This window comes from Heptranchias perlo, chromosome 35 (assembly GCF_035084215.1).
Source record: "Heptranchias perlo isolate sHepPer1 chromosome 35, sHepPer1.hap1, whole genome shotgun sequence".
In the NCBI taxonomy this organism is placed as follows: Eukaryota; Metazoa; Chordata; class Chondrichthyes; order Hexanchiformes; family Hexanchidae; genus Heptranchias; species Heptranchias perlo.
In genome coordinates, this window is record NC_090359.1 from 23,128,618 (window position 1) to 23,156,432 (window position 27,815).

The 27,815-nt window shown below is 44.5% G+C and overlaps 1 protein-coding gene across 12 annotated transcripts in view; it reads left to right on the forward strand.

The window, feature by feature from the left end:
- The window catches only part of LOC137302449 (GRB10-interacting GYF protein 2-like), a 103,590-nt gene extending 89,888 nt beyond the window's left edge, over positions 1 to 13,702 (forward strand). For 8 of the 12 annotated variants that reach the window (XM_067972123.1, XM_067972122.1, XM_067972126.1 and 5 more), the window contains 5 exons: positions 32 to 189; positions 1,701 to 1,870; positions 4,932 to 4,991; positions 6,746 to 6,893; positions 9,042 to 13,702. In XM_067972123.1, the coding sequence (XP_067828224.1) occupies positions 32 to 189; positions 1,701 to 1,870; positions 4,932 to 4,991; positions 6,746 to 6,893; positions 9,042 to 9,109 (604 nt within the window). In that variant the 3' untranslated portion in view covers positions 9,110 to 13,702. The remainder of the gene's footprint in view (positions 1 to 31; positions 190 to 1,700; positions 1,871 to 4,931; positions 4,992 to 6,745; positions 6,894 to 9,041) is intronic. The other 4 variants (XM_067972129.1, XM_067972133.1, XM_067972128.1 and 1 more) reach the window with 3 other exon arrangements.
- Positions 13,703 to 27,815: the final 14,113 nt, after the last annotated feature.

Genomic DNA, 27,815 nt, shown 5'->3' on the forward strand with positions numbered 1-27,815 from the left:
ACAAAGATTTTTTTTCCCCCTTTTTGTGCAGTGATTCGTATGGAATTCCGACCAGACCGAGCAAAAAAAAGACTGAAGAGGAGGAGAAGTTACTGAAGCTGTTCCAGGGAATGAACAAAACTCAAGACGGCTTCACACAGTGGTGTGAGCAAATGCTGCATGTCCTTAATACAGCCAACAACCTAGATGGTATGTGTAAATTGTGTGTTTTTCTTCAGTCCAATCGCATTTGAAGTGGCTTAGTAGCAAAGCAGGGTATTGGGACTTCATGCTCTGAGACTGTAATTCAAAGCCTTTCTTGTCAGGTTTTTTTTAATATCGTTTGATTATATTAGAAGTTGAGTTTCTCTGTTTTGCATCTGCTTATTTTTGGGATTGAGAGAGCACCCTTTTGTTGAGAGTTTGAGGCATTTCGTTTGGCAGTGGCTAGAGGTAGTTTGACGATGAGAGAGGGGTTGCACCTCCCCGTTGCTGCGATATGTAGTCGTCTTGTGTTTTGCGTAATGTGTCCAATAAAAATGTTCACTCCTTGTAGTTACATAGAATGTACAGCACAGAATCAGGCCATTTGGCCCAACTGGTCTGTGCCGATTTTTATACCCTAAACGAGCCTTCTCCCACCTCTCCATCTAACCCTATCAGCATATCCTTTTGTTCCTTTCTCCCTCATGTACTTATCTAGCTTAAATGCATCTTATGCTATTCGCCTCAACTACTCCTTGTGGTAGCGAGTTCCACATTCTAACCACTCTGGTGTGAGAAGGTGGGTGGATAATTACATAGATAGATAACTTTCTCCCAGACCATTACTTTTGGATGGTTGCTAAGAATGGCCAATTCCGTCTTCCATTTTCTCTTTTACCATCCACCTCCTTGCCCTCTCTCCTCCTTCCTACTTCCCCCCCCCCCCCCCCCCCTCAAACGCACACAGTGTTTGCTATTAGTTAGCTTCATGGAATGGGGGAATTAGATGTGAACCCACTCACTGGATGATTCTGCTTTCACTCCTTGCAGCCACCTTTGGGTCCGTTACTTTCAGCCAAATTGGTCACTCTGGCTGACCATTTCTGTGCTTGTTGGTTCTATCCAACACCCGTTGGAGATTCCGACCTGTGCCCCACTTAGTGACCTTGGGTGACCTGGAGCTGGAATATCAATTTGAGATTGTCTGGGATGCTAAGGAATCTGAATTAAATGAAGAGAATGTGTCCCCTTCCACATTTTCTTCCCTTAGTGTTTGATCAGGTTTTACTTTATTTGGTGAATTTTGTGCTCTCAAGGGTGTAGGATTTTAAAAAAGGGGTGCACCTTCCTGTTTGAGGCACTTAGTGCCTACATCAAACAATCCCAGGCCATGTTCAGCATGGCAGATGCACAGCGAAGCTTCTGCTTCAACTTCAGAAGAGCAGCCTTTACTAATTAATACCAGTGTTACATTTTCCATTTCCCTTACCAGCTATTGTGGCTGAGTGAGAGTACCAGTTTAGTGTATAATCAGGAGCAGTTCTGTGCTGTCAGCCCATGCTCACTGTGAATTGAGACTATCAAAACTCATTTTCAGGCCAGATCTTTACAGCCAATAGAGAGAGGAAAGTTGGTGAATTGAGTTTGTGTGGCTCTTTAGTTCATGTTTCTAATTTAGAAATTGAATTGGACCTTTGATCTTGTCTGGGTTTTCATGGGCATCCTTGTCGTTGCAGTCCCTACGTTTGTGTCCTTCCTCAAAGAAGTGGACTCGCCATATGAGGTGCATGATTACATCCGTGCTTACCTGGGTGACACCCCGGAGGCCAAAGAGTTTGCCAAGCAGTTCTTGGAGCGTCGTGCCAAACAAAAGGCCAATCAGCAAAGGCAGCAGCAGCAACAACAGGTAGTGTACAGATGGTAAAAATTGCACCATGGCTCTGCTTTCCAGTGCCAAATGGAAACTCTTTTTCCCCACCACTCCCCCATCCCGAATACATAAGAATACTCTTCAGTAAGAAAATCCCAAAAGCATAATTATTGTATGTAAATCTACTGAATTAACGATGACATTAGATTAATGTAATTATGTTCCTTTTCTCACACTGGCTTGAAACTGTTTCAGGACATGACTTTTTTTTCTTTTCCCATTTTCTCCCTCTGTGCCTTGACTTTTACTGGGGTACCATTTTGCAGGCACTGCTTGCTTACCCGCCCATACCTTGCTCAGGTGACCCATTTTCTTTTAGTCCTCATGCTCTGCGCATCGCAGGAGTGTAGCCCAGCTTGATAGTTTCTGGGGAAACCACCAGCTTAGTGCACACATTAAAAACATCATGTTGTATAAAGCCCAGAGCCTGTGCTATTGTTTCTTTCCCCTTTGCTCCTCATGTGAGAGATCAGTTGCCAAAGTATGGGACGAAGTCTCCAATCTCTCTACAAGAGTAGGCCAGATAGTGCATCAAATCTGTAATCTATTCAGCATGTCTGAGTTTTTTTTGTTTTCGCCATAGAATACAGTGTTGGCATGGGATGATGAACATTCATAAAATCTCATACCAGGCTGGTAGGACAGCATAGAAAAGGAAAGCAATAGATCATACAGTAATATCAGTGAGCAATCCTATGCTTTGGAAATGGTCACAAGTGCTGCAGGAAAGAGCAGCTAGCATTAGCAAAGAAGGCACAGATTAGAATTTTACAATTGGCGTGGCACTCAAAGAATGCTGACACCGAGGCATAATCCATATGGAGAGCAGATTACATCCGTTCCCTCCCAAATAGGTAACTTAGTCCAGTGACATAGCACCCTTCAGCTTGAAGGAACCGGCACCACCTGGGACAATACTACTGAAGCAATCCACTGGGCACTCTTCAGATTGTACTACTGCAAGGCTTCTGCCGGGATCGTTAAAACAAAGTGTATATATGAGGTCGGGGAAATCTCTCCAGTGGCTGGAGTCATACCTAGCATGAAGGAAGATGGCTGTGGTTGTTGGAGGCCAATCATCTCAGCCCCAGGGCATCGATGCAGAAATTCCTCAGGGCAGCATCCCAGGCTCAGGTATCTTCAGCTGCTTCATCAATGACCTTCCCTCCATCATAAAGTCAAAAGTGGGGCTGTTCACTGCTCAGTGTTCGGCTTCATTCACAATTCCTCAGATAATGAAGCATTCCATGCCTACATGCAACGAGATCTGGACAACATCCTAACTTGGGCTGATACGTGGCAAGTAACATTCGCGCCATACATGTACCAGGCAATGACTATCTCCATCAAGAGACAGTATATCCACCTCCCCTTGACGTTCAGTGGCTTTGCCATCACCGAATACCCCACCATCAACATCCTGGGAGTCGCCATTGACAGAAGCTCAACCGGACCAGCCACATAAATGCCGTGGTTACTGGAGCAGGAAAGAGGCTGGGTATTCTGTGGTGAGTGGTCCACCTCCTGATTCCCCAAAGTATCTCTACCACCTACAAGGCACAAGTCAGGAATACTCTTCATTTGCCTGGATGGGTGCAGCTGGAACAACATTCAAGAAGCTCGACACCATCAGGACTAAGTAGTCCGCTTAATTGGTAGCCCATCCACTTCCTTAAACATCCACTCCCTCCACTGGCGCAGTGTGTCCTATCCACAGGATGCACTGCAGCAACTCGCCAAGGCTTTTCTTTGACAGTACCTCACGACCTCCACTACCTAGAAGGACAAGGGCAACAGGTGCATGGGAACCAAATTACTCCAATTATCTCTGATCCCTGGCTTTGTAGTTGCACAAAACCCATTACTTTGGGGATGAGTAACCCACCTTCACTTGCATGGGCGTAGTACCTATGTGCATCACATGGAAGCCCTGCCTTTCTAAATCTGTCCTACTTTGGTATGCTCCTACAATGTGTGGAAGATGAGGGATGACGAAGGAGGATTATCTACCCTGTCTTCATTCTTTGAAAGATTTGAATCTCTTGCGCACCACAATTCCACCTGTCTGTCCCTGCGGTTTGAGGGGGTAGCTGTTAAATGGTTAGTTTTTGCTTGACTTTCAGTTAAAACATATTGGTGCATTGGAGACCTGGGGTTTCATACAACATGGGGATAGGAGACCATTGACTGTTTTGAGACATGGCACTTTGTGTGTGCTCAACACATGGTTTCCCTCGACCTATGTAACTATGATGCACACTTGCAATGTCTAGCGGATGCATGTCATTTGAAGAATAAGGACCGTACAATCCACCCTGTGAGCCTAGATGTTGAGTCAGTCGGCTGTTTGACTGTGAAGGGCTCCTGACCCCATGCAATGTCTGCACACATGCACTTTCTTGTAGGGGTCACTGGCTAGCAATCAGGAGAGGGAACCTGGCTGAATTTTAAAAAGTTGTGTTGGGCATCGGACATGTTGAAGCTCAAATGCACTGTGCCAAAGAGTACGAAGACAGCGGTTTGTGTTGAGTTTCAGTCTCATGGCCATAGGGCAGTTTAGGGAGCAGAGGGCAAACTCTTGCCCACAAGGAGGGAGTCGGGGGCAGGAAGTAAATTACCATAAGAGTTTGAATTGCCCTCCATGCAAAAAATGGCCCGTTAAAACCAGATTCAAACCTATAACCAAACTTAAGGTGGGGTTTGATGAGGGCAACTCAATACCACGGAGATAATTAACCACTGACTCAATAGTGAAGGTGCCCTGTTGGCCATTTATTGTTGTTTGGTAGGAAGTTATGCAATTAGTAAACATCAATCATATACTAGCCTGATCCTGAATAATCAGTTTGGATGAGTGGGTTGTGAGGACAAGAGAGCTACTCGATGTAACTTTGGAAAATCTGTCCCTTCCTCTGCCTTCTCTTTGCCCCTCCCCCTTTCCTGGCTCAAAAAGGAATATCCTGTCTCGAGTGACATGCAATGGACATTTCGGATCCAATTCCTTGAGGATTTATGGTGTTTTCCCTTTCTTTCCTAGTTAACAAAGGAACTTTTAGGCCTCTCTGGGAACCTCGCTCTGCAGCCTGACAGGTTACAGGTTAGCATGGAACTTTTCTTCCAGCATATCTCATTACTGCTGTAGTTACACCAGACCAGGTGCAGGATTGTGTTTTGGTGACTTTCATTGGCTCTTAAGAGTATGGTGGTGGGTGTTGGTTGTTCAAGGGATAGTACATAGGACCACACAACCCAAAGAGGCAGTGGAAAAGAAATTAAGTTGGGGAGTCGGGTTAGTGAGTGACCATAGTGGGTTAGTGCAGATACCATTATTCGAGCGTGTTCCAGATTGTAGGGCAGTTGTGTTCAGTGTAAGTTTATCCCCATTGTATTTGAAAGCTGTCTTTTCAAAATCTGTTTCAATTACCATTGGCACATGAAGCAGTCGAATACAACTTGAGTCACGTAGAATGACTTCTTGGGATACTTTATGGAAGATGAGGTGGGAAGGGAGCAGCAAGCAAGAAGTGGGAAAAATTGTAAGGGAACCAAAAGCATGGTTGAAGGAAAGAACAAAAGTAGTTTTGGGAGCGAGTTCCAAAGACCGGGGACATGATGACTGAAGGATTGGGCCCTGACAGCAGAATGGGGAACAGGAGTAATCCAGAATTGGAGGAGCACGGGATTCAGGCTGTGACATGCGGCTGCAGAAGATTGCTTAGATGAGTTGAAATGAGAACGTGCTGGGTGAGGATATTGAAGTTGATGCATTGTGTGGCAGGGAGTCGGTAGAGCTTGGCAAGGATGGGCATGAAGAAGGCATTAACTGGGGTCTGTGGTGGTGGAGAGGCTGGCCAGGAGAGCTTTTGTCTAATGCAAGTGGTGAAGTTGTGTGGATGGGGAATGAGGGCAAGCAGACACTGATGGCCCCCTAGAACAGCCTAAGCATCGTGTTGCCACGCATTCAACTAACTGCCTGAATCTATATTTTAGTGGAAAAGGTCCCAAACTCGGGTAGGGCCTTGCTGAAACCAAAGTTGCCATTTGCCACGACCTGCAGTAGTTTCTCGGGTTATAACGTAAACCTGACAGCAGCGTGGATGGTAGAACTCTCGCTGCTGCTGTGACTAATGATGCTATTAGTCTTCAAAAATCAAACCACTTCCCCTCTTCTCCACCCCCCCCCCCCCCCCCACCACCCACTACTTTGAATGCTGCAGTATATATTTAAAAGTGGTTCCAAACCTGTAATCTTATTTGGCGGTGGGGGCAGTCATGGAATGGTTCCCACATCTGCAGCACCCAGTGATTGGTGCTTCTGCTCCCAGATGGCCATTGTAGATGCAAACCATTTGAACCTGTAGGATTTAAGGCTAATTGCACGCAATGAAATTATTTCCATAACTTTCCAAAATTAGACGGGGGAATGAAAAGGGAGCCAGCATGTCCTATTGCTGTCCAGTGTGGAGCAGTACTGGTGAGTCCTGCAAGAGGTGTATTTGAGATTGGGCAGCAGTTTTAAAACTCTCTCTCCGCCACCCCCCCCCTCCACCTCCTTTGCTGAAGGCGCCGACTCTTGCTGGGTTGTGGTTCCACGTGTGCCGGTTGTCTTCTGATAACCTTGCTCAAGTGCCTACGTGAGGGACATCAAAGCCGAGCCTGTGTGTCCGTGCCATAACATCCACCTGCGCACTTCCAGCAGGGATCAGGAGTTGGAACAGTGACTGATTTTCCTCCCCCTAGCCCAGGGACACTGAGGCCAGTTGCAATACCTCTACTGCAGTACTGGCTGAGTGAAATTGCTCATCAAAGGATTATGACAAACTAATTGTGTAATGGCTTCTCTTGTGTCAGGACTCCATCTGGGGAATCAGTTCAAACAGCCTACAGTCACTATTCCAGGCTAATCACAACAGTGCACAGCAGTCGTCTTACGAGAGCTCGCAAGCCGGGAAAAAGAAAAAGAAGCAAAAGATGGTGCGGGCTGATCCTAGTATCCTGGGTAAGAGTCGCTACCGCTATATGCAATTACTGAAACGTAGAAGGGGAATTGAACCACAGGAGTGAATTATCGCTGTCTCACTCAGTGTAATTCCTGATCCCTTCAGCTCCCAGTCCTTTGCGGTTCACATTCTCCCTTTCAGGGCTTTTGGGCAGTTACGTAATGGAGAACTTCATTCCATGAAATCCTCCTTCCTCCAAAGTTAGAGTTAAGTGAATCACTAGTGCTGGGTAGAGGAGATTGGGCTTTATACAAGGTCTTGTATCTTGACAGGAAAGTGCCTCACAAAGCAGATGGCTATTTTTTCCCTGTTATGTTACCTCAAAGGCTTTGTTTCTTTGTGAAGGCCAGTCTCTTTTTCTTTCTCTCTCTCTCTCTCTCTCTCCTGATTTAATTGTAAGTGTCGAACAGGAGGTTAGCTCTCTGATGGCCTAGTGGGTAAATGCTTTGCCTGGTGTAAAAGGGACAAGACCAGGATGCCCCTGGTTCAATTCTTGGCCTCTGCTGAATTAACTCATATCAGCCGGGTCAACAGTCAAGGTGCAGCAAATGGTTTGAGCGGGAAGAATCAGTTGCAGTTCCCACTGGTTGCTTCCAGTGACCTCTCCTGGAAAGTGTGAATATATGTGGACAATGTTGAGCTCAACTGTGATGCCCCCCTCCTCACAGTTGAATAGCCTGCCGATCCACTTAACTCTCTCAATGATTAATGTCTCGGTTGAGTTACCAGATGGCTGCCTATGGCGTGTGGAACCATTCCTGGGGGAGGAGGAAATAATCGGTTATCAAATACATTATTTTCCATAATTCCTGTATGACACAGAAATCTTGGTTTACATTTGCACTTTGTAGTGTCACGAAGTGGTTCCTCCTCACGTCAGCGATGCAGCTATGGTGTAAATACAGCCCGTTGAACCCAGTGCAGGGTCCCAGTATGACCCTGGAATGAAGCAACTCAAAACTCCTTGGAGGAAAAGGGCCTTGCTCTGATTCACTTCGGGGGGGTGGGAGTGGTGTCAGTTTGGTCTTTCACACCTGAAGTACGCTCCCAGTTTACCAACAAGTGTGAAGTGGTTTTGACTGCTCGCCCAAAGGCAGACTTGTAGAATGTAAAAGTTATCGTCGAACGTGAGTGCTGTGATGAAGGAGCGAAGAAACTGGAGGAACATTCCGAGTCAAGACGAGCGAGCGGTGGGTTCGGAGGAGTGTTTGAGTGGTACTTCAGTTTCTTTTGTGCAGTTGGAGTTAACAGGCTTTGGACTGTACTTGACCAGCTACGTATGGTTGCCGAAGTACTTGTGCACATCTCGCAGATTCACACCTTGAAGTTCCTCGTTCGGTGCCGAGTTGGCTGAACTGACCTGAGCTCAGCTGGGACAGCCGTAAAGTGGGGCTGGCTGTAATTGGCGCCAGCATCCCTTTGGCGCGGGGTGGTGGGGGGGGGGGGGGTGGTGAGGAAGGAGGGAAACTGGATCACTGTCTAGTGATCCCCAACTAGAAAATACACATTGAGAATGGGATCAGGCTTGGCTATGATGCTCTCTGTGGTCGAACAGCCTACAATATGTACCTTTTTAAAATTCATTCTCGGGATGTGGGCATTGCTGGCGAGGTTTGCATTTACTAGCCCTGAGAAGATAGTGGTGGGCCTGCTTGAACCACTGCAGTCTGTGTGGTGAAGGTGCTGCCACAGTGCTGTTAATTTCTTTGTAGACGTTTGTTACAACGGAGTGCATCAAAGGGCAGTTAAGAGTCAACTACGTTGGTGTGGGATTGGAGTCACATATAAGCCAGGCAGAGTAAGACCACAGATTTCCTTCCCTAAAGGACATTGGTGAACCAGTTGGGTTTTTAGGACAAAACAACAGCTTCATGGTCACTTTTACTGATACCTACATTTTTTTAATTTACGGATTTTTTTTTTAACTTGAATTCAAATTCTCAAACTGCCATGGTGGGATTTGAACTCATGTTCTGTAAATTACTAGTTCAATAACATAACCACTACAGTATCCTATCGTACTTTTGTAACTAAACTAGTGATTAAGCAGAATTGTATCACTCAGAACTTTGGGACCTCATTAAAAGGAAAGTATGTAAACTTTTCAAATCTAAATTAATTCCTATGCTTTCTTTTAAACAAAACAGGCTTTTCTGTGAATGCATCATCAGAGCGACTGAATATGGGAGAAATAGAGACAATGGATGACTTTTAAACAAGGTTTAAAAAAAAAAATTATTCCTAAAAGCTGCCTTTGACTCCTAATCGACCGTACCTGCAACATGCTTCATGGCAGGGCGCCGCAGTGATGGATCCAGAATCTCCGCTCCCTGTGCTGGCGAGAAGTGTGAAATTCACTTAATTTTTTTGTGAACCCTCTGGGTACTTCTGCTCTTCATTGGATGAAGCACCTTAATAACCATGCACTTTATTAGACGTTGTACATAGACTGAAACTGGAGGTTTTCTTGAATTTAAAAAAAGTTCCTTTTTTTTGGAAATATATCTGCAAAACACTGTTACTGTTTTTAAAAAAAAAAAATTGTTTTTTTTTGAAAGGATGTGGAACCTGAAGAAATGCACTTACAGAGACTGAATCCAGAACTGGAACTTTCGGTGTGCTATAGTTTGGACAATGTGATTGAGAGTTTAGGTCCCTAAAAGAAGAGGTGGAGAGAGAGAAAAAAAAAGTGAGGAGGCCACTTACTCAGTTTTTGCTTTGGTTGCACATGGCGCACCGAGCTACATTGGACTAACCCGAACAGCACTGCGCGAGTGTGGATTTTCAGCGTTTACGTGGTGCTTTATACAAGGAATGTAAAAAAAATAAATAAATAAGTACTTGGACAGGGTGGTTCAAGTGGACTGCTGCGTTGACAGCTTTTTGTTGGTTTTTGTTTAAAAAGAAAAGATATTTTTCCCCTTCTACCAAGCAGCTCTTAATCTAGGAATCCAATCTCAGTGACACTAAAGCAGAACCCACGCTGTCTCAGCAGCCACAAGTGCCGCGGCAGGCCCAGAAGCGGGCGGCGGTGGCGGCACCGGGAAAGGGAAGGAAGGGGAGAAAGAGCGCAACCTCCATTTTGCTTTGTGTTCTTCGGAAGGTTACGAGACAACAGCAAACCCTAAGCGCCCCCCCCAACGAGGACAGGTGACTTGACAGCACTGCATCACCAGTATGCTAATTACTGTTGTTCACGTGGGACCATTTCAGTCTTGTGTTTTTTTGTTTAAAAAAAAAAGAGGATAGTTGTACTTGTCTGCTAAGTGTGTTTTTTTTCTCCAAACTTAAACTTCTGTTCCCATTAGACATAGATCCAGAGCGGTAGTACTGAGGTGCATCTCTTTGGAAGTTGGCTGCTTTATATTTGGACTCAGGCTGAGTGGCTCCCACTAAACAATGCATGTGTTTTTTGTCTGCAAGTTGCTTTGTCGTATCGAACCACATCTTGTCTTAAAGCTTTGAGAAACGAGGCGACCCAAAGGTAGTGTCCAGCGAGGCCAGGTGGAAACATACAATGCTTATTTCGCAAGACGGGTCTCAGTTGGAAGATTGGAACTCCAGCAATGCTGTGTAGTTTGGTCAGTTTGTGACTGGACAGGGTTATAGCCAAAAGGCTAGAACTGTGGTGCTCTTTGTCTAGTGAGTGTGTTAAAAATGTAAGTGAAACTCTTTCCTCCTCCCCCATCTCCTCTGATTCAGTGGGCAATGCATCGACTGGCATAGTGAACTATACGGAGCAGGATTATTCTGGGTTGTAATCTCAGCTGGGGCAGTAGTTGGGGTGCTTCAAATGCCCCTTGGACTAAGAAGAGAAGAATCAGACAGGGTATCTGCTCTTATCGCTGTCCAGTGGCTCCTACTGTAAAGTGCATGTACGTGGATGTCGGATCTGGCTTGGCTCCAACACCCCTAAGTCCAGAATCCTGTCTGCGTGTGCGCTATCTAGGATCACACATGAAGAATGGACACTTGGGTCAAGAACCTGTGGGGGAGGGTGGGTTTGCTGATTAAACCAGATCCTAACGAGTTGGTGCTTGCAGGATAGGAGGGGAGAAAATTGGGAGGGGGGTTCAGAAGTTATTGAGCATCACTCATGGTAACTACAGTGAGAATGTAAATAAGTAAACGTAAAGACCAGTTCAGTATTACCTGTAACAAACCTCAAGTGTACTTCGCCCAACGCCCTCAATGAGTGCATTCCAGAATGCTGCTGACCTGAAATCCTTACTTGCAACTCCCTGAAGTTTTTTCCCACTCCACAGGATGGATTTACACACAGCTGCCATTCTGGAGAGCTGTTCAAAATAGGAATAAGCCAGTCTACTGCATGTGAAGGGGTGAATGAGGGCCTGTCTCTACTTGGGATCCTCTGCATGAGAAGCTTTGAACCGAGAACTGTGGGTTAAGTTGATTGCTAGCATATTACTGTGGTCATCCTTGCACTGTGTATTCCTATTCTTAGAGAGTAGCAACAACTTTTTGGAACGCTGACCTCTTGCTGTTCCTTCCCCCACCCCCTCCATCTGTGGTGCACCTCTGTACTTGATTGAGTTCCCATAGTTGCCAGTAGACTGTGTCAGGAAGCAGAATGTTAGACTTGTTAAAGTGGCTGTACCTTCCGTTTCCTGTTCGGAATCTTATAAAGTGCATTGTGCCTGATTTGGAATTTCTGCTTGCGTTGTGTGGTTGTTTTGTTTTTATTTTGTGTGTGTTGGTAGCTTTTTTTAAAAAAAATTGGAACTATGTACAAACAATCCCACTTTGTAAATTAGCCTGAATAGATAAAGTGCGAATTGTTTTTTTTAAATTAAAAAAAATTTGTTTGAACAGGAGGAAGATACTGCAGCTTTAATTGAATGGGATGTGGTACGATAAGATGGAGCTGCTTTTGTAAGAATGTAGTTTTTGAACAGAGTGCGGTTCTTTTAACTCTGTGCTCGATGCTAGATCGGCACTTCCCTGATCACTTGTTCTGGGGATCATGCACATGGCATTGGGAACGTAATCTGTTCGGAGAGCATGAGCACTAAGACACGAGTGGTGTTGCACCACTGGTCCTTTACCAGTGCACCATGCACTGGATTTGAATTTATCCCATATTGTGGGGTATGAAAGTGGTCTGCTTTCCCTGAATGCAGTAATCGTTGGGTGGGAAACCCATGAATTTGGCACTGCTGCAGCCAAGCTGACAGGATATAGTGTGTGTAGAATTGGTAGGTTGTGCACTGTGGGCACTCAAATGTCCATATGCTTCCTTCCCCCAACCCCGTTCCAACCACTCTTTCCATCTCTCTGCTGTGGTTGGCGCTATTCTTTGGGTCAGCATTCAGTTGAGTCTTTTGAAAGGCAGGGGATGGACTTTTCCAAATTTGGGATTAACGCACAATTTTTTTTCTTTCAAATGGGGTAGGGGGAATGGGACAAGAATCACTGCATGTCCTCTGATCCACTGAAGGTGCTCTTTACTGATATCCTTTCCCTCAACAAGTTTGTTGTGTTTTATATAAAAAAAATCACGTGTAGCCTGGTTGAGTTGCTGTCTCCATCCAGCTGGACAAGTTCAGTGCTGCCACTAGGCTGGTTTATTGCCACCTGTTACATTCTAATTTTGATGTGTGATGCTCTTAATTCATCCCCTCAAATCACTCCTGCCAACCATAACAGATCTGTATCCACCAGTACTTCACCCTTGTGTTAAACAGCTCAAAATCCTTTCTCCATACACAACCCAAATTTGGAAGGACAAGAATCTATAATTGTACTGCTGGGTGTTCTTCACAGGTCAAGTGGATACTTCTACTGAAGTCCTGGTGGGGAAACTACAGTGCGGCTTTATGAAAATTTCACGCTCCCAAAATTGCTATCTGCTGGAATCCTAGTGACGGCACTGAAATCCATGGGAATGGAGATCATTGAGGGTTATGGAAAGATGAGCATTGGACAAATGCATCAGCTGCGGCAAGCATTGGATTCCCGGGCGTTGCGTGGACTCCTGGCCCCACTGTTTTATAACTCCTGGCCCCACCGTTTTAGAACCCTGGCCACAGCAGTCATGCATTCATCTGGGTTCAGCTGTGCTGCAAAAGTTTATTCATTTTGTGCCTGTTTGTGTTGAGCTGCTATTGAATAGAACAACGATCGTGAGACTGAAAAGCCATGAGCTAGTGTTCAGCCAAGGCTGTATTAGTCCAGATATGAAGCACCACTTGTTGCATAAGCTAAATTAATTCTGCACTCTTCTAGGTGTAGAAATGTATATTTTAAACCGTCTCATTTTTGCGCAATGCCACATTTAGCTTTCTGGAGTACCTCCAGGAATGTGGGCAGATGAAGGAGGGTTTTTTTTGTTTGGGGGAGGGAGGCTGGGGAGAGAATGCAAGTTGGATTACTTATTTGCACAGGTCTATGGTTCATTTGATTTTACCACCAATATCTGTCATGGGTTGGGGGGGAGGGGGGTGTAATGTACTTTTTAAAAGTGTTGTGCATAGTCTGCAGAGCTTTGTAGATACTTTGCTTACATCTCTACTGTATAATAACTTGTACTTTTTGTTGGTTGGAAGCCTAACTACAGAGTAAAGATTAAACCGCCCTCTGCTGAACACAAGATATTTTTTCCAGATTAGGGAGCCCTGTGAATACTGCCTTTTCACAAGTCTTTTGAGCTTTGCATTCTTTTGTGGATGTAATGGGTGGGGGGGCGGGGTGGTGAGGAGAGAGAAACAAGACCTGAAACAAATGTAAATAGTTTGAGATGTAAAAAAGAAAACAGAATAAATTCATACCTGGGTTTCTGAAACTGAAATGTTTTTTGTGGTTATATATCTTTTTATCCTGTTCAGATTGTCACAGTAGTCGCTAGGACAATTACACTTTATCCTACACTCTTTCAGTATGATATTTTTGTGTAAAGCTCTTAATTCATCTAAAGTTGCTCCCATCACCTTGACAGACCTGCCTGCCCCCAGTAGTTTACCCTAATGTTATGGAGCTCAAAATGTCCCCTCCGGATACCACCCACATTTGGAAGGGCAGAATGTAGAATTGTACCACTGGGTGTCTTTTTTTCATCAGGTAGGATGCAACATAAAAATTTAATTCATCTAACATTACTAGCTCACTGAAATCCTGGGGCTTCCACTGACCAGAGATTGAAGGAAGTCTCAGTTTTTGTTTGCATGTTTCTAATAGCAGTGGGATAAAGTCCAGGTTACCTAATGAGGGAGATATAGGAACAGGAGTGGACCATTTAACCCCTCAAACCTGTTCCGTCATTCAATTAGATCATGGCTGATCTGTATCTTCATCTACCCACTTTGGTTCCATAATACCCTTACTTAACAAAAATCGTCACAACCTCAGTTTTGATCGCCTCAACAGCTTTTGAGTGTGATCCAGATTTCTACTACCCTTTCTGTGGAAAAATGCTTCCTGACATTACCCCAGAAAGGCCTACCTCTAATTTTAAGATTTTGCCCTCTTGTTTTGGACTCCCCACCAGAGGTAATAGGGTATATGGAGAGAAACCATCAACTCCTTTAGTCATCTGATTATTCACCTCAATTAATCTTCTATACTCAAGGGAATACAAGCCTAGTCTATGCAACCTGTCCTCATAATTTAACCCAGGTATTATTCTAGTGAATCTGCATTGCACCCCCTCCAAGGCCAATATATCCTTTTTGAGGTGCAGCGCCCAGAACTGAGTGCAGTACTCAGATGGGGTCTAACCAGAGCTATATATGAATGATGACCCTTTTAAGAAGTGTGCCTGTTGGTTTTGTGCCTCCCTCTGTCTTCCCCTCTTTGATGACTGGGGAGAAGCTTTTGCATAATATTTGGATGCTTTAAACTTTAGTTCAGTTGGAAAGCAGAAAAACACAGACTTGACCAGTTGGGTTGAGGGATATTAGCACACATCTACTTTAGTCAGGACATAGACAGCAAATGCAGTAACTTTAATTATAATGATTTGGTGCAACTGCACAACACTGATATGCCATAGCCATGGTCATAAAAACACATTGTTTTCCGGTTCAGTTTCTTGTCAGATGGTTCTTGATGAGTGAGCCTGTCTATGCAGAAACTATACTGAAGGATGGTGTGAAGGGGACACCCAGGTAGGAAAACATTAGCTAGTTCCTCGCTCATATTGGCATAATCAGCATTTTATTTCTGGCTAATTTTCAGAGGACTGGGAGGGGCTGTGCTGGTGGCCTCAGTGCTGTTTATAGACACGATCTGCTTTCTGCCTTTTAAGATCTTCTCTCTCCTGTATCCTCCCAAGCAGCTCTTCTAACCTCGAGAACTGAGCTTAAATTCTTGGATCCATATGGACACAAGGAATTCTCTGAACCTGCATCTGCACTGTCCATACACACACTGTCCTGTAGTAAAATGGGCAAAACTGGTTTAATTTTTCTTTTCAACAGGATATTTATTAGAAATTATCAATTTAATACCTCCCCCATCCCTGTCCTCTTCCCCCAAATGGCTGAAAGTTTATCCAGCGAGCTCTTTGATAATGGGTGGATATGATGAGGGAAATGGAGAAGGAATGTATGATTGCCAACTGTAATCTCAGGCTTAGAAAGTAGAAAATCAGCCAGCATTCCTACTGCTGATCACTGACCTCTGCTGGAAGTGTCTGTATGTAGCTGTCAGGTGAAATCATGATCAGCCTTGGCTGCGATAAGGAACGTACATTTATATAGTGCGTACGGATATCACAGTGCTTCATCTGTTCTGATAGATTCAGAACAGATCTAGCAGCTCAAAACTGGGCATCCATGAGGCGCTGTGGGCCATCAGCAGCAGCAGAATTGTATTCCAGCACAATCTGTAACCTCATGGCCCGGCATATTCCTCACTCTACCATTACCAACAAGTCAGGGGATCAACCCTGGTTCAATAAGGAGTGTAGAAGAGCATGCCAGGAGCAGCACCAGGCGTACCTAAAAATGAGATGCCAACCTGGTGAAGCTGCAACTCAGGACTACATGCATGCTAAACAGCGGAAGCAGCATGCTAAGCGATTCCACAACCAACAGATCAGATCAAAGCTCTGCAGTCCTGCCACATCCAGTCGTGAATGGTGGTGGACAATTAAACAACTAACAGGAGGAGGAGGCTCTGCAAACATCCCCATCCTCAATGAAGGCGGAGCCCAGCACGTGAGTGCAAAAGACAAGGCTGAAGCGGTTGCAACCATCTTCAGCCAGAAGCGCCGAGTGGATGATCCATCTCGGCCTCCTCCCGATATCCCCACCATCACAGAAGCTAGTCTTCAGCCAATTCGATTCACTCCACGTGATATCAAGAAACGGCTGAGTGTACTGGATACAGCAAAGGCTATGGGCCCCGACAACATCCCGGCTGTAGTGCTGAAGACCTTTGCTCCAGAACTAGCTGCGCCTCTAGTCAAGCTGTTCCAGTACAGCTACAACACTGGCATCTACCCGACAATGTGGAAAATTGCCCAGGTATGTCCTGTCCATAAAAAGCAGGACAAATCGAATCTGGCCAATTACCGCTCCGTCAGTCTACTGTCAATCATCAGCAAAGTGATGGAAGGTGTCGTCGACAGTGCTATCAAGCGGCACTTACTCACCAATAACCTGCTCACCGATGCTCAGTTTGGGTTCGCTGCGTAAAAAAGTTTTTCTTCATGTCACCTTTAGTTCTTTTGTCAATCACCTTAAATCTATGTCCTCTGGTTTTTGGCTCTTCCGCCAATGGTAACAGTTTCTCTCTATCTATTCTGTTTAGACCCTTCACGATTTTAAATACCTCTATCAAATCTCCTCTCAACCTTCTCTGTTCCAAGGAGAACAACCCCAGCTTCTCCAGTCTATCCACATAACTAAAGTCCCTCATCCCTGGAATCATTCTAGTAAATCTTTTCTGCACCCTCTCTAAGGCCTTCACATCCTTCCTAAAGTGCAGTGCCCAGAACTCCAGTTGTGGTCGAACCAGTGCTTTATAAAGGTTCATCATGACTTCCTTGCTTTTGTACTCTATGCTTCTATTTATAAAGCCCAGGATCCCGAATGCTTTTTAAACCACTTTCTCAAACTGCCCTGCCACTTTCAACGATTTGTGCACATATACCCCCAGGTCTTTCTGTTCCTGTACCCCTTTTAGAATTGTGCCCTCTAGTTTATATTGCTTCTCCTCATTCTTCCTACCGAAATGTATCACTTCGCATTTTTCTGCGTTAAATTTCATCTGCCACGTGTCCGCCCATGCCATCAGCCTGTCTATATCCTCTTGAAGTCGGTCACTGTCCTCCTCACTGCTCAGTACACTTCCTAGTTTTGTGTCATCTGCAAATTTGGAAATTGTGCCCTGTACACCCAAGTCCAAGTCATTAATATATATCAAGAAAAGCAGCGGTCCTAGTACCGACTCCTGGGGAACACCACTGAACACCTCCCTCCAATCTGAAAAACAACTGCTTGCTACTACTCTCTGCTTCCTGTTACTTAGCCAATTTTGTATCCATGCTGCTGCTGCCCCCTTTATTCCATGGGCTTCAATCTTGATGACAAGCCTATTATGCGGCACTTTACCAAATACCTTTTGAAAGTCCATATAGACCACATCAACCGCATTGCCCTGATACACCCTCTCAGCTACCTCAAGAAAAAACTCTATCAACTTAATTAAACACGATTTGCCTTTAACAAATCTGTGCTGGCTTTCCCTAATCAATCCACATTTGCCCAAGTGACTGCTAATTCTGTCCCGGATTATCGTTTTTAAAAGTTTCCCCACCACCGAGGTTAAACTGACTGGCCTGTAGTTGCTGGGTTTATCCTTACAACCTTTTTTGAACAAGGGTGCAACAATTGCAATTCTCTAGTCCTCTGGCATCACCGCCGTATCTTAGGATGTTTGGAAAATTATGGCCAATGCCGTCGCAATTTCCAAGCTTACTTCCCTCAGCAACCTAGGATGCATCCCGTCTGGACCGGGTGACTTATCTACTTTAAGTACAGATAGCCTTTCTAGTACCTCCTCTTTATCAATTATTAGCCCATCCAGTGTCTCAACTACATCTTCCTTTACTGAGGCTCTGGTAGCATCTTCTTCCTCGGTAAAGACAGATGCAAAATACTCATTTAGTACCTTGGCCATGCCCATGAGTAGATCTTTATGGACCCTGATCGGCCCCACCCCTCATCTTGCCACCTGTTTACTGTTTACTTGCCTATAGAAGACTTGGATTCCCTTTTATGTTTGTCATTCTATTCTCATACTGTCTCTTTGCCCCTCTTATTTCCTTTTTCACTTCTCCTCTGAACTTTCTAAATTCAGTCTGGTTCTCACTTGTGTTATCAACCTGACATTCTGTCATATGCCCCTTTTTTCTGCTTCATCTTACTCTCTATCTCTTTTGTCATCCAGGAAGCTCTGGCTTTAATTGCCCTCCCTTTCTCCCTTGTGGGAATGCTCCTAGACAGTACCGGAACCATCTCCTCATTAAAGGCTACCCATTGTTCAATTACAGTTTTGCCTGCCAATCTTTGATTCCAATTTACCTAGGCCAGATCAGTTCTCATCCCACTGAAAATGGCCCTCCTCCAATTGAGTATTTTTACTTCAGAGTGGTTCATGTCCTTTTCCATAGCTATTCTAAACCTCATGATATTATGATTGCTGTTCCCTAAATGTTCCCCACTGTCAAAATCCTGGAACTGTGGGAGAACCTTCACCACATGGACTGCAGCGGATCAAGAAGGCAGCTCACCACCACCTTCTCAAGGGCAATTAGGGATGGGCAATAAATGCTGGCCTTGCCAGTGACGCCCACATCCCATGAATAAATTTTTAAAAAATTGCTCCACTTGGCCTACCTCATTCCCCAGAACCAAGTCCAGCAATGCCTCCTTCCTCATCAGGCCTGAAATGTATTGTCAAGAAAGTACTCCTGAACACACTTCAAAAATTCCTCCCCCTCTTTGCCCCTTATATTATTACTATCCCAGTCTATAATAGGATAGTTGAAGTCCCCCATTATCACTACTCTATGGCTTTTGCACCTCTTGGTCCAGAGTTTGAGTTCTTATTTGGAATGTGTGTTTCATGCACTTTCTTCGAGGGGAGAACACCTGACAGAATTGCAACGGTGTCAAGTGGCGTTTAGTTTAAGAATAATAAAGGTGGGCAGAGTGTGAATGTCTGTCTGGCTGGAGATGTGTCTCTTCTGACCACGGGTTTCTGCTCCCAGACTTTTCCTCAGGTGACTGAAACTCGTGTGAAACCCATTTCCCGCCAGCTTCCTAACGGAAATAAAATTTGCTTTTTTCAAAAAAAGTTAATTTGCTTCAGTGTTTGTTTTGGCTCCGAACCACTCGGCCAGTTTACAGATCTGAGAGCGGCCAAAGCTGTTTCGGACATTTTCAATGAAAGAGCGTGAACCACACAGCCGGGAAAATTGCGGGAGAGAGAGGAATAATATTATAAAAACATTAATGAGATCGGGCGATTGCTGCGCTGTTAAGCGGGAAAGGACCTTGTTTTTGGGGGTCCGGCGTCCTCCATTCTTCCCAAACGGTCTCCATTTGGCGCCGGTCTCCACCTCTGGCGCACGCGCCGTCCGGCCTCGAATTTGAAAGGTGCGCGTGGCGGCAGTTGGGCCAACGGCCGTTTGCAGCTGGTGGCGCGCGATTCCGGGCTCCGGCCCGCCCGGCGCCCACCGCCCACCGCTCCACTCATCTTCACCATCATCCCCCCCGCCCTCCACCATTTCCCCAGGTAACGAAGCCCAGGGTTTTCATGACAGCATCATTTCCTCCCCCCGCCCCAAGTCACCGACTCCTGACACTCCATCAGAGGCAGCAGCCAGCAGGTACCTCACTCCCACTCTTGACCCCTCCGCCTCCTACACTGTGCCAGTGAACGCAAACTGGAGGAATAGCACCTCATCTTTTGATGAGGCACTTTACAACCTTCCGTCCTCAACATTGAGTTCATCAACTTTAGATCATAGACAGCAGGTGATGGTTATGGTTCTGCTGTTGCCATTTATAGCTCCTCTAAACCCATCGTTGGTTTCTTTATTGTCCCATTACCACCCCCTTTTCCCTTGCACCATCATCCCTTTTGTCATTTAATCATTCTGCCCTCCACAGTATCACAGACATTCCCCTTTTGTTCTTTCCTCCCCTCAACACCCTGCCCCCCCATTTTCCCAGGGTCTGTACTTGCTTATAAACTGTTAAATCATTAACTTCTTCCAGTTCTGATGAAAGGTCATCGACCTGAAATGTTAACACTGTTTCTCTCTCCACAGATGCTGCCTGATGTGCTGAGTGTTTCCAACATTTTCTGTTTTTACCTCACCCACATGGTCGTTCTTCATGTGTGACCCACATGGATGTTCCTCGTGTGTGAATATGACCCTATAATGTGACCTTCATCAACCTACAGAAGGCATCTCAGCCTGATCCTGTCCTCACACTACATCCACACGTACGTCCAGTGATCAGGAGCAGGTGCCCTGCTGATATTTGTCCAAACACTGAGGCAAGTATTAGCACCCACCCATTACCCTGGTTGAGACCAGTTAAGTCAACTCAGATCAGGGAATCAAACCTTGGACCTTCCTAGTCTGTGTCTCTCAGGACCACACTGAGCAGAGCACTGAGTCATCTGAGCAGCTCTGCATCATGTTTACATTACAAAATAGATGGTACCTTCTTCAAAATTTCTTTAAAGTTGATCGAATGTCAACTTTAGTCCAGCTGGTCCTACCTCCAGATCACTGTACCATGTGCTACTTGGCAAAGAAGTTTAGGGTGTGAGTGGAGATTGGTAACTTGCCATTGTCTTTTAGATCCCTGGTGCTGGTACTTCCTCTCATGATGCAACTTCTGGATTTGCTGACATTTGACCAGGAGATGGAAGACAACAGTAATGATGTCGCCAACCAAGGGACCGATGTAAGGGTTTCTGGGCTGTGTCACAGCCAGCAATGCCACTCCAAGCCAAGGCAGTCACAGCACACCGGAAAAGGAAGCTAGCCTCAGCTCTGCATGCGGTGGAGGTAAGTGATTCCATATTGTGATCCATATATTGTCCGAGAAGACTTTGTGGAGTGTGCAGCAATATTTGCAAACTGGAGTTCGACAGCTGGAAAAATAAAATTGCTCATTTTCTTTTTAACATGTATTATTTTCTTCCTAGAGTATTTGTTCTATCCTGATGGCATGGAATACAATTAATGGCATACAATTCTTGCCATGCATTGTGAAATCTGGCCATAAAATACAATTAGTATTTGAACTCTATTATGTTTTCTTTAACAATTTACACAATGTTACGTCCGCCACAGCGATCTGGTCTTTGAGTTCATGGCATTTCCTTTGAAAAATCCCCTGTATCGCCTGGGGTTTTGACCTCTCGCAGGCTGTTTCCAGCAATAAAAAATACAAATAAAAAATTTAATACCATTATTTGTTTCAAGTGCATTATGATGTTCTCTGAGTATCCCAATGTGCTTTATAACAACCAATTAATCACTTTTTCTTGTGCACATTTACTGCTGTTATGTAGACAAATGTGGCAACAAGATCCCATAAACAGAGATAATTGCATGACCAGATAATCTCTTTTTTTGATTGTATTAATTTTTGAGAGAAACCTTGGCCAGGACACTGGAAGAGCCCCTTGCTTTTCTTTAAATACTGCCATGGGATGTTTTATGTCCCATGAGGTAGACAGACCTTGGTTCAACATCTCATCCGCAACTAACACCTCTGACAATGTAGTACTCCGCCAGTACTGCACTGAAGTATTATCCTGGATTATGTACTGAAGGCTCTAGTGGAACTTGAATCCTCAACTTCCTGCCTCAGCGATAGTAAACCTGAAATGGAACACCAGGCCAACAAGGCAAGAGGGGACAGGTGCATGGTAATGAGAAGATGGGAAGGTTTGTATTCTGGAAGGATGAGATCAAATAGGTTGAAGGACTTCTACCTTATGATCTTGTAAAATTCTCTAACCTCCTCCAGCCCTATAACCCTCCACGAACTTTGCGTTCCTCTAACTCTGGCCTTTTGTGAATCCCCCACTTCCTTCGCATCATCATTGGCGGCTGTGCCTTCAGCAGTCTAGGCCCTAAGCTCTGGAATTCCCTCCCTAAACCTCTCCGCCTCTCTACCTCTCTCTCCTCCTTTAAGATGCTCGTTAAAACCCACCTCCTTGACCAATCTTTTTGTCACATTTCCTAATGTCTCCTTCCTTGACTCGGTGTCAGTTTTTGTCTGATACCGCTCCTGTGAAGCGCCTTGGGATGTTTTACTACGTTAAAGGCGCAATATAAATGTGAGTTGTTGTTACGGATCACTGTCGTTTTGTTGTAGGTCTCTGGTGCAGACTACAGGGGAACGCCCCCTGTTTCAGTATTCCAGTGAGTTTGAGAATGCTGTGAATAGTCCTTGAACTGAGAATGCCTGTGTAACTGTGTGCCGAAGGTAAGAAAATTGATGAAATTATAGGAATATTAGGATGTGTTTTCTGATATATATCTGATTGATTGCAATATTAGGGAACCCCACTAATTTTGATGTTCTTGACTCTAATGATACTGGGGTTTCCATTGTAATTACTTTTGCTATAATACTGTAGTTACTTTTATTTATACGGCTAAATTGTGCTGTATTTATAAACTATTAGACCTAATTATCATATATTGCAGTAACCAAATCCAGCCATGGATGGCAGTGGTGCACTACAATAACAAATGCTACACAAGTTTCAGGTACTGTGGAAACTGCTAATTAAGTGTAATGACTTAGAAATTGCGCTGCATCCGTTTGTTGGGTGCTGAGGGCACCTAAGCCTCCTAAATGGCGGGCAGGAAGCACGCGTTCATTTTGAGGCAGAAGTGTGGAGCCTGCCAAACTGGATCGGGCTTCTCCTTAGGCATGCAGAGCACACACCAGAAGTATTACTCCACGGCCGTGACTCTCCCCTGCCCGTGATGGCCAGCTCATTTTCTTCGAGGGGGAAGAGGGTATGCAGGTGGGCTTGACTTCCTCCGGCGGCAGCTTCCTGTCTCAAGTGGTGCGTGAACTTCTCCTGCAAGAAAGAATGGAGTATGTTAGTGACAGTCTTGTGAGGTGTTTAGAAAATGTATCTATCGTGGTAGAATGGCTGGTATGCAGTGTGTAAAATTTGAGATGTGAGGAAGTGAGGGGTACAGTATTGTTGAGGGTGTGAGTGGGATGAGAAGGAGGTGTAGTGAAGTGTGCTGCAGTGATAGGTGAGTGAAGTGGGGGAGGGGAGTATTGTGAGTAGTGAGGGTGGAGGTGTGAACAGAGTAATTGAGCAGTAGTGTTACCTTTAAGGTCATTGAACTTCTTTCAGCATTGCAGCCATGTCCTTGGAACTAAGCTCCTGGCATTGACCTAACAGATTGGAGACTGATCATCAATGCTACCACTTGCAGCAAAATGCACAAAGACCAACTCAAGATCATATATTGAACATATTGCAACCCACACAAACTCCACAAATTTCATCCTTTTATACCAGATGGCTGCTGGCAGAGCTATATCTAGAAGGGCCCCCTCCTACACGTATTCTGGTCATGCATCATATTCAGCCAATGTGGATAGCAATCTGGGAGGCCACTGGCACAATGACTGGTCTTGTACTTCCAGAGGACCTAGCTCAGTGTTTGCTGGCCCTTCCTGCTGGAGAGGAGTGAGCACATATGGGCCAGATGGCTTTTTCTCATCCTGGATACATAAACATAAACTAAGCAACAATAATTGAATCCTATAAAATCTCACAATTACTGATTCAATATATAATGGATACGACAAAAAGAGCAGTCCCATGTCTAAAGCTGAACATGATGCCATCAGCCCTTTGCTGGAAGTTAAGCAGTTACATGGGCAGTGCACACTGAAGAGCAAATGTGTTCACCAGAAGTCAGAGGATCTCCAGGACGTTGGAATGAATGGCGTTAATTTATCAGCCAATTCAGGATGCTCAGGAATAAAGGACTGTGTTGGCACCAGGCAAAAACACCTCTTGTTTTTTAATGATTGGAGCAACTTCTCATTAGTGTTAGAGGCAATGCATCCTATAGATAGTACACACTGCAGCCACGGTGCGCCAGTGGTGGAGGAAGTGGATCTTTAAGGGTGGTGTTAGAGGGAAGAGCTATGAGGAACAACTTGGCAAGCATTAGAGTCTCCTCAAAACACAGAGCTTTATAAAATCTGTCATGACCCAACCCTGATTATGAACACTCTTCTTGGCAGCATATATCCATTCATTGCACTCCGACATCCAGGAAATCTGAAGGCAGACTGACCAGCACATCCTCATAGGCTGAGATTAAAACTTTTGACTCTGCAAGGTCGTTCTGCATTGAGACACAGCCTGTAGACATCATGGACATTGTGCCAGAGGTTGCTCAGGAAATTGAAATCAGCAGTTGTGATTTCTTCACTTAATGCAGCCACATGGAAAATTAGAGATTAGTGGAAAAGATCTTGAAAAGATAACACAGGCCGTGGGAAAAGAAATGAAACCGTATCATTGTGCGCTGAGAATGATAACAATAACTGTTGGGACAAAGGCCAACAACCAAAGAATTCATCTGCTGTTGAAATGACTTTTAATTTAACTCCAAAAACTTAACTCCAGCTTGCCAAGTTGTTCCTCATAGCTCTTCCCTCTGACACCACCCATAAAGATCCACTTCCTCCACCACTGGCGCACCATGGCTGCAGTGCGTACTAGCTATAGGATGCATTGCAGCAACTCGCCAAGGCTTCTTCGACAGCACCTGCCAAACCCACGACCTCCACCACCTAGAAGGACAAGGGCAGCAGGTGCATGGGAACACCATCACCTCCAAGTTCCCCTCCAAGTCATACACCATCTCGATTTGGACATATATCGCCGTTCCTTCATAGTCGCTGGGTCAAAATTCTGGAACTCCCTACCTAACAGCACTGTGGCAGAACCTTCACCACACGGACTGCAGTGGGTCAAGAAGGCAGCTCACCACCACCTTCTCAAGGGGCAACTAGGGATGTGCAATAAATGCGGGTCTTGCCAGTGATGCCCAAATCCCAAGAATGCATTTTTTAAAATTAAAATTTGCATGCAAAAATGGACAGACTAGCGGAACACAATTCCCAAAATACCAGGAAAGATTGTGAAATCCCATTTAATAAAAATGGAATTTGACTTATAGAATCATAAAGTACCTAAGGAAGGATATAGTTGCCTTATAGAGGGTGCAACAAAGGTTTACTAGATTGATTCCTGGGATGAGAGGGTTGAGAGATTGAGTAGAAAGGGCATATATTCTCTGGAGTTTAGAAGAATGAGAGGTGATCTTATTGAAATGTATAAAATTCTTAGAGGGCTTGACAGGGTAGATGCTGAGAGACTGCTTCCCCTTAGGAAAAGGCTGGAGAGACAAGAACTAGAGGTCATGGTCTCAAGATAAAGGGTCAGCCATTTAGGACCAAGATGAGGAAAAATGTCTTCACTCAGGGAATTGTGAATCTTTGGAATTCTCTATCCCAGAGGGCTGTGGATGCTCAGCTGTTGAGTATACTTAAGACTGAGATCGATAGATTTTTGGACACTAAGTGAATCGAGGGGTATGGGGATAGGCTGGGAAAGTGGAGTTGAGGTAAAAGATCAGCCATGATCTTATTGAATGGCAAAGCAGGTTCAAGAACCGTATGGCTTATAAATTTTTCCTTTTCAAGTATATATCCAATTCCCTTTTGAAAGTTACTATTGAATCTGATCCCGGCAGTGCATTCCAGATCATAACCACTCGCTGTGTAAAAAAAAAACTCCTTATTGGATAACCCTTTATACTTTTTAATAACAGATTCGAAAAGCTAATGGCAGTAATATGTCTGACAATTACCTTTAGGTCACTTAACATACAATGATAGCGGTCTCATCTCCTGGTTAATATCCTGTTCCATATCCTGTTACATTGTCATCTCAACAACCTTTGCTTCCTAATTCCTCATGTATATCATCCTCCAACAAGCCTATTGAGTCCACTTCAAATACTTCCATCGGTCTTACATCAACAGATAGCAATGGTATTGACGCTATCACGGGAATCAGTCCTGAAATAATGTCACTCTGCTTGCGGGGCTTCCTGGCATAATACACCAATCTGAATCTTCCCACTTTACACCAATCCGTATTCCCATCTGATTTCCAGACTTCCATTTGCTTGTCAAATATAGAATTTGGGATCCAGTTGTTTTCTATATCATTTAATCCCTTTTGAACCTCATTAAATAAAAAAAACTTCCATACGTACTACACGCGATTGCCTTTGAGATCAGCTGTTCTTTATCATCTTTGTTGTTTTGAATGATTGCTGTATTAACTTTATCTCTAACCTGTCCTAATCCTTCTGCCAGTTCTTTAGTTGAAACTAGGGACTCTCCTTGTTCACTAGATTGATTCCTGGGATGAGTGGGTTATCCTATGAGGAGAGATTGAGTAGAATGGGCCTATATTCTCTGGAGTTTAGAAGAATGAGAGGTGATCTCATTGAAACATATAAAATTCTTAGAGGGCTTGACAGGGCAGATGCTGAGAGGTTGTTTCCCCTGGCTGGAGAGTCTAGAACTAGGGGTCATAGTCTCAAGATAAGGGATCGGCCATTTGAGACCGAGACGAGGAAAAATGTCTTCACTCAAGAGGGTTGTGAATCTTTGGAATTCTCTACCCCAGAGGGCTGTGGATGCACAGTCGTTGAGTATATTCATTGAGATCGATAGATTTTTGGACACTAATTGAATCAAGGGATATGGGGATAGGGCGGGAGAATGGAGTTAAGGTAGAAGATCAGCCGTGATGGAGCAGGCTTGAGGGGCCATATGAGCAACTGCTTCTCCTATTTCTTATGCCCTTGGAAGGAATCCGTTTGGCCCATCATGTCTGCGCTGGCTCTTTGAAAGAACTATCCAATAGTCCAACTCCCCTGCTCTTTCCCCATAGCCCTGCAAATTTTTCCTTTTCAAGTATATATCCAATTCCCTTTTGAAAGTTACTATTGAATCTGCTTCCACCACCTTTTCGGGCAGTGCATTTCAGATCATAACCACTCGCTGCGTTAAAAAAAATTCTCCTTATTGGATGATCCTTTATCCTTTTTAGTAACAGATTTGAAAAGCTAAAGGCACTAATATGTCTGACAATTACCCTTAGGTCACTTAACATATAATGATAGCGGTCTCATCTCCTGGTTAATATCCTGTTCCATATCCTGTAACATTGTCATCTGAACAATCTTTGCTTCCTAGTGTTTGCTCTTCCCATGCAATAGTTTTTGTCCTGGGGTGTGATTGTGGTCAAAAGATACCACAAGCTGACCGTGCGCTTTGTAAAACGTCACATCTGCACAACCAGGCCACACTTTTCATGGATCACCATGAAGTGTCTGGTGCAATCCAGAACCCCTCTTTTTCCTTCACTAATATCTTTGGATAATATACAAATTCCTCATGTATATCTTCCTCCAACAAGCCTATTGAGTCCATTTTAAATACTTCCATTGGTCTTACATCAACAGATAGCAATGGTATTGCCACTATCACGGGAATCGGTCTCAAAATAATGTCACTCTGCTTGCGTGGCTTCCTGGCATAATACACCAATCTGAATCTTCCCACTTTACACCAATCCGTATTCCCATCTGATTTCCAGACTTCCATTTGCTTGTCAAATATAGAATTTGGGATCCAATTGTTTTCTATATCATTTAATCCCTTTTGAACCTCATTAAATAAAAAAAACTTCCATACGTACTACACGCGATTGCCTTTCAGATCAGTTGTTTTTTATCGTCTTTGTTGTTCTGAATGATTGCTGTATTAACTTCATCCCTAACCTGTCCTAAT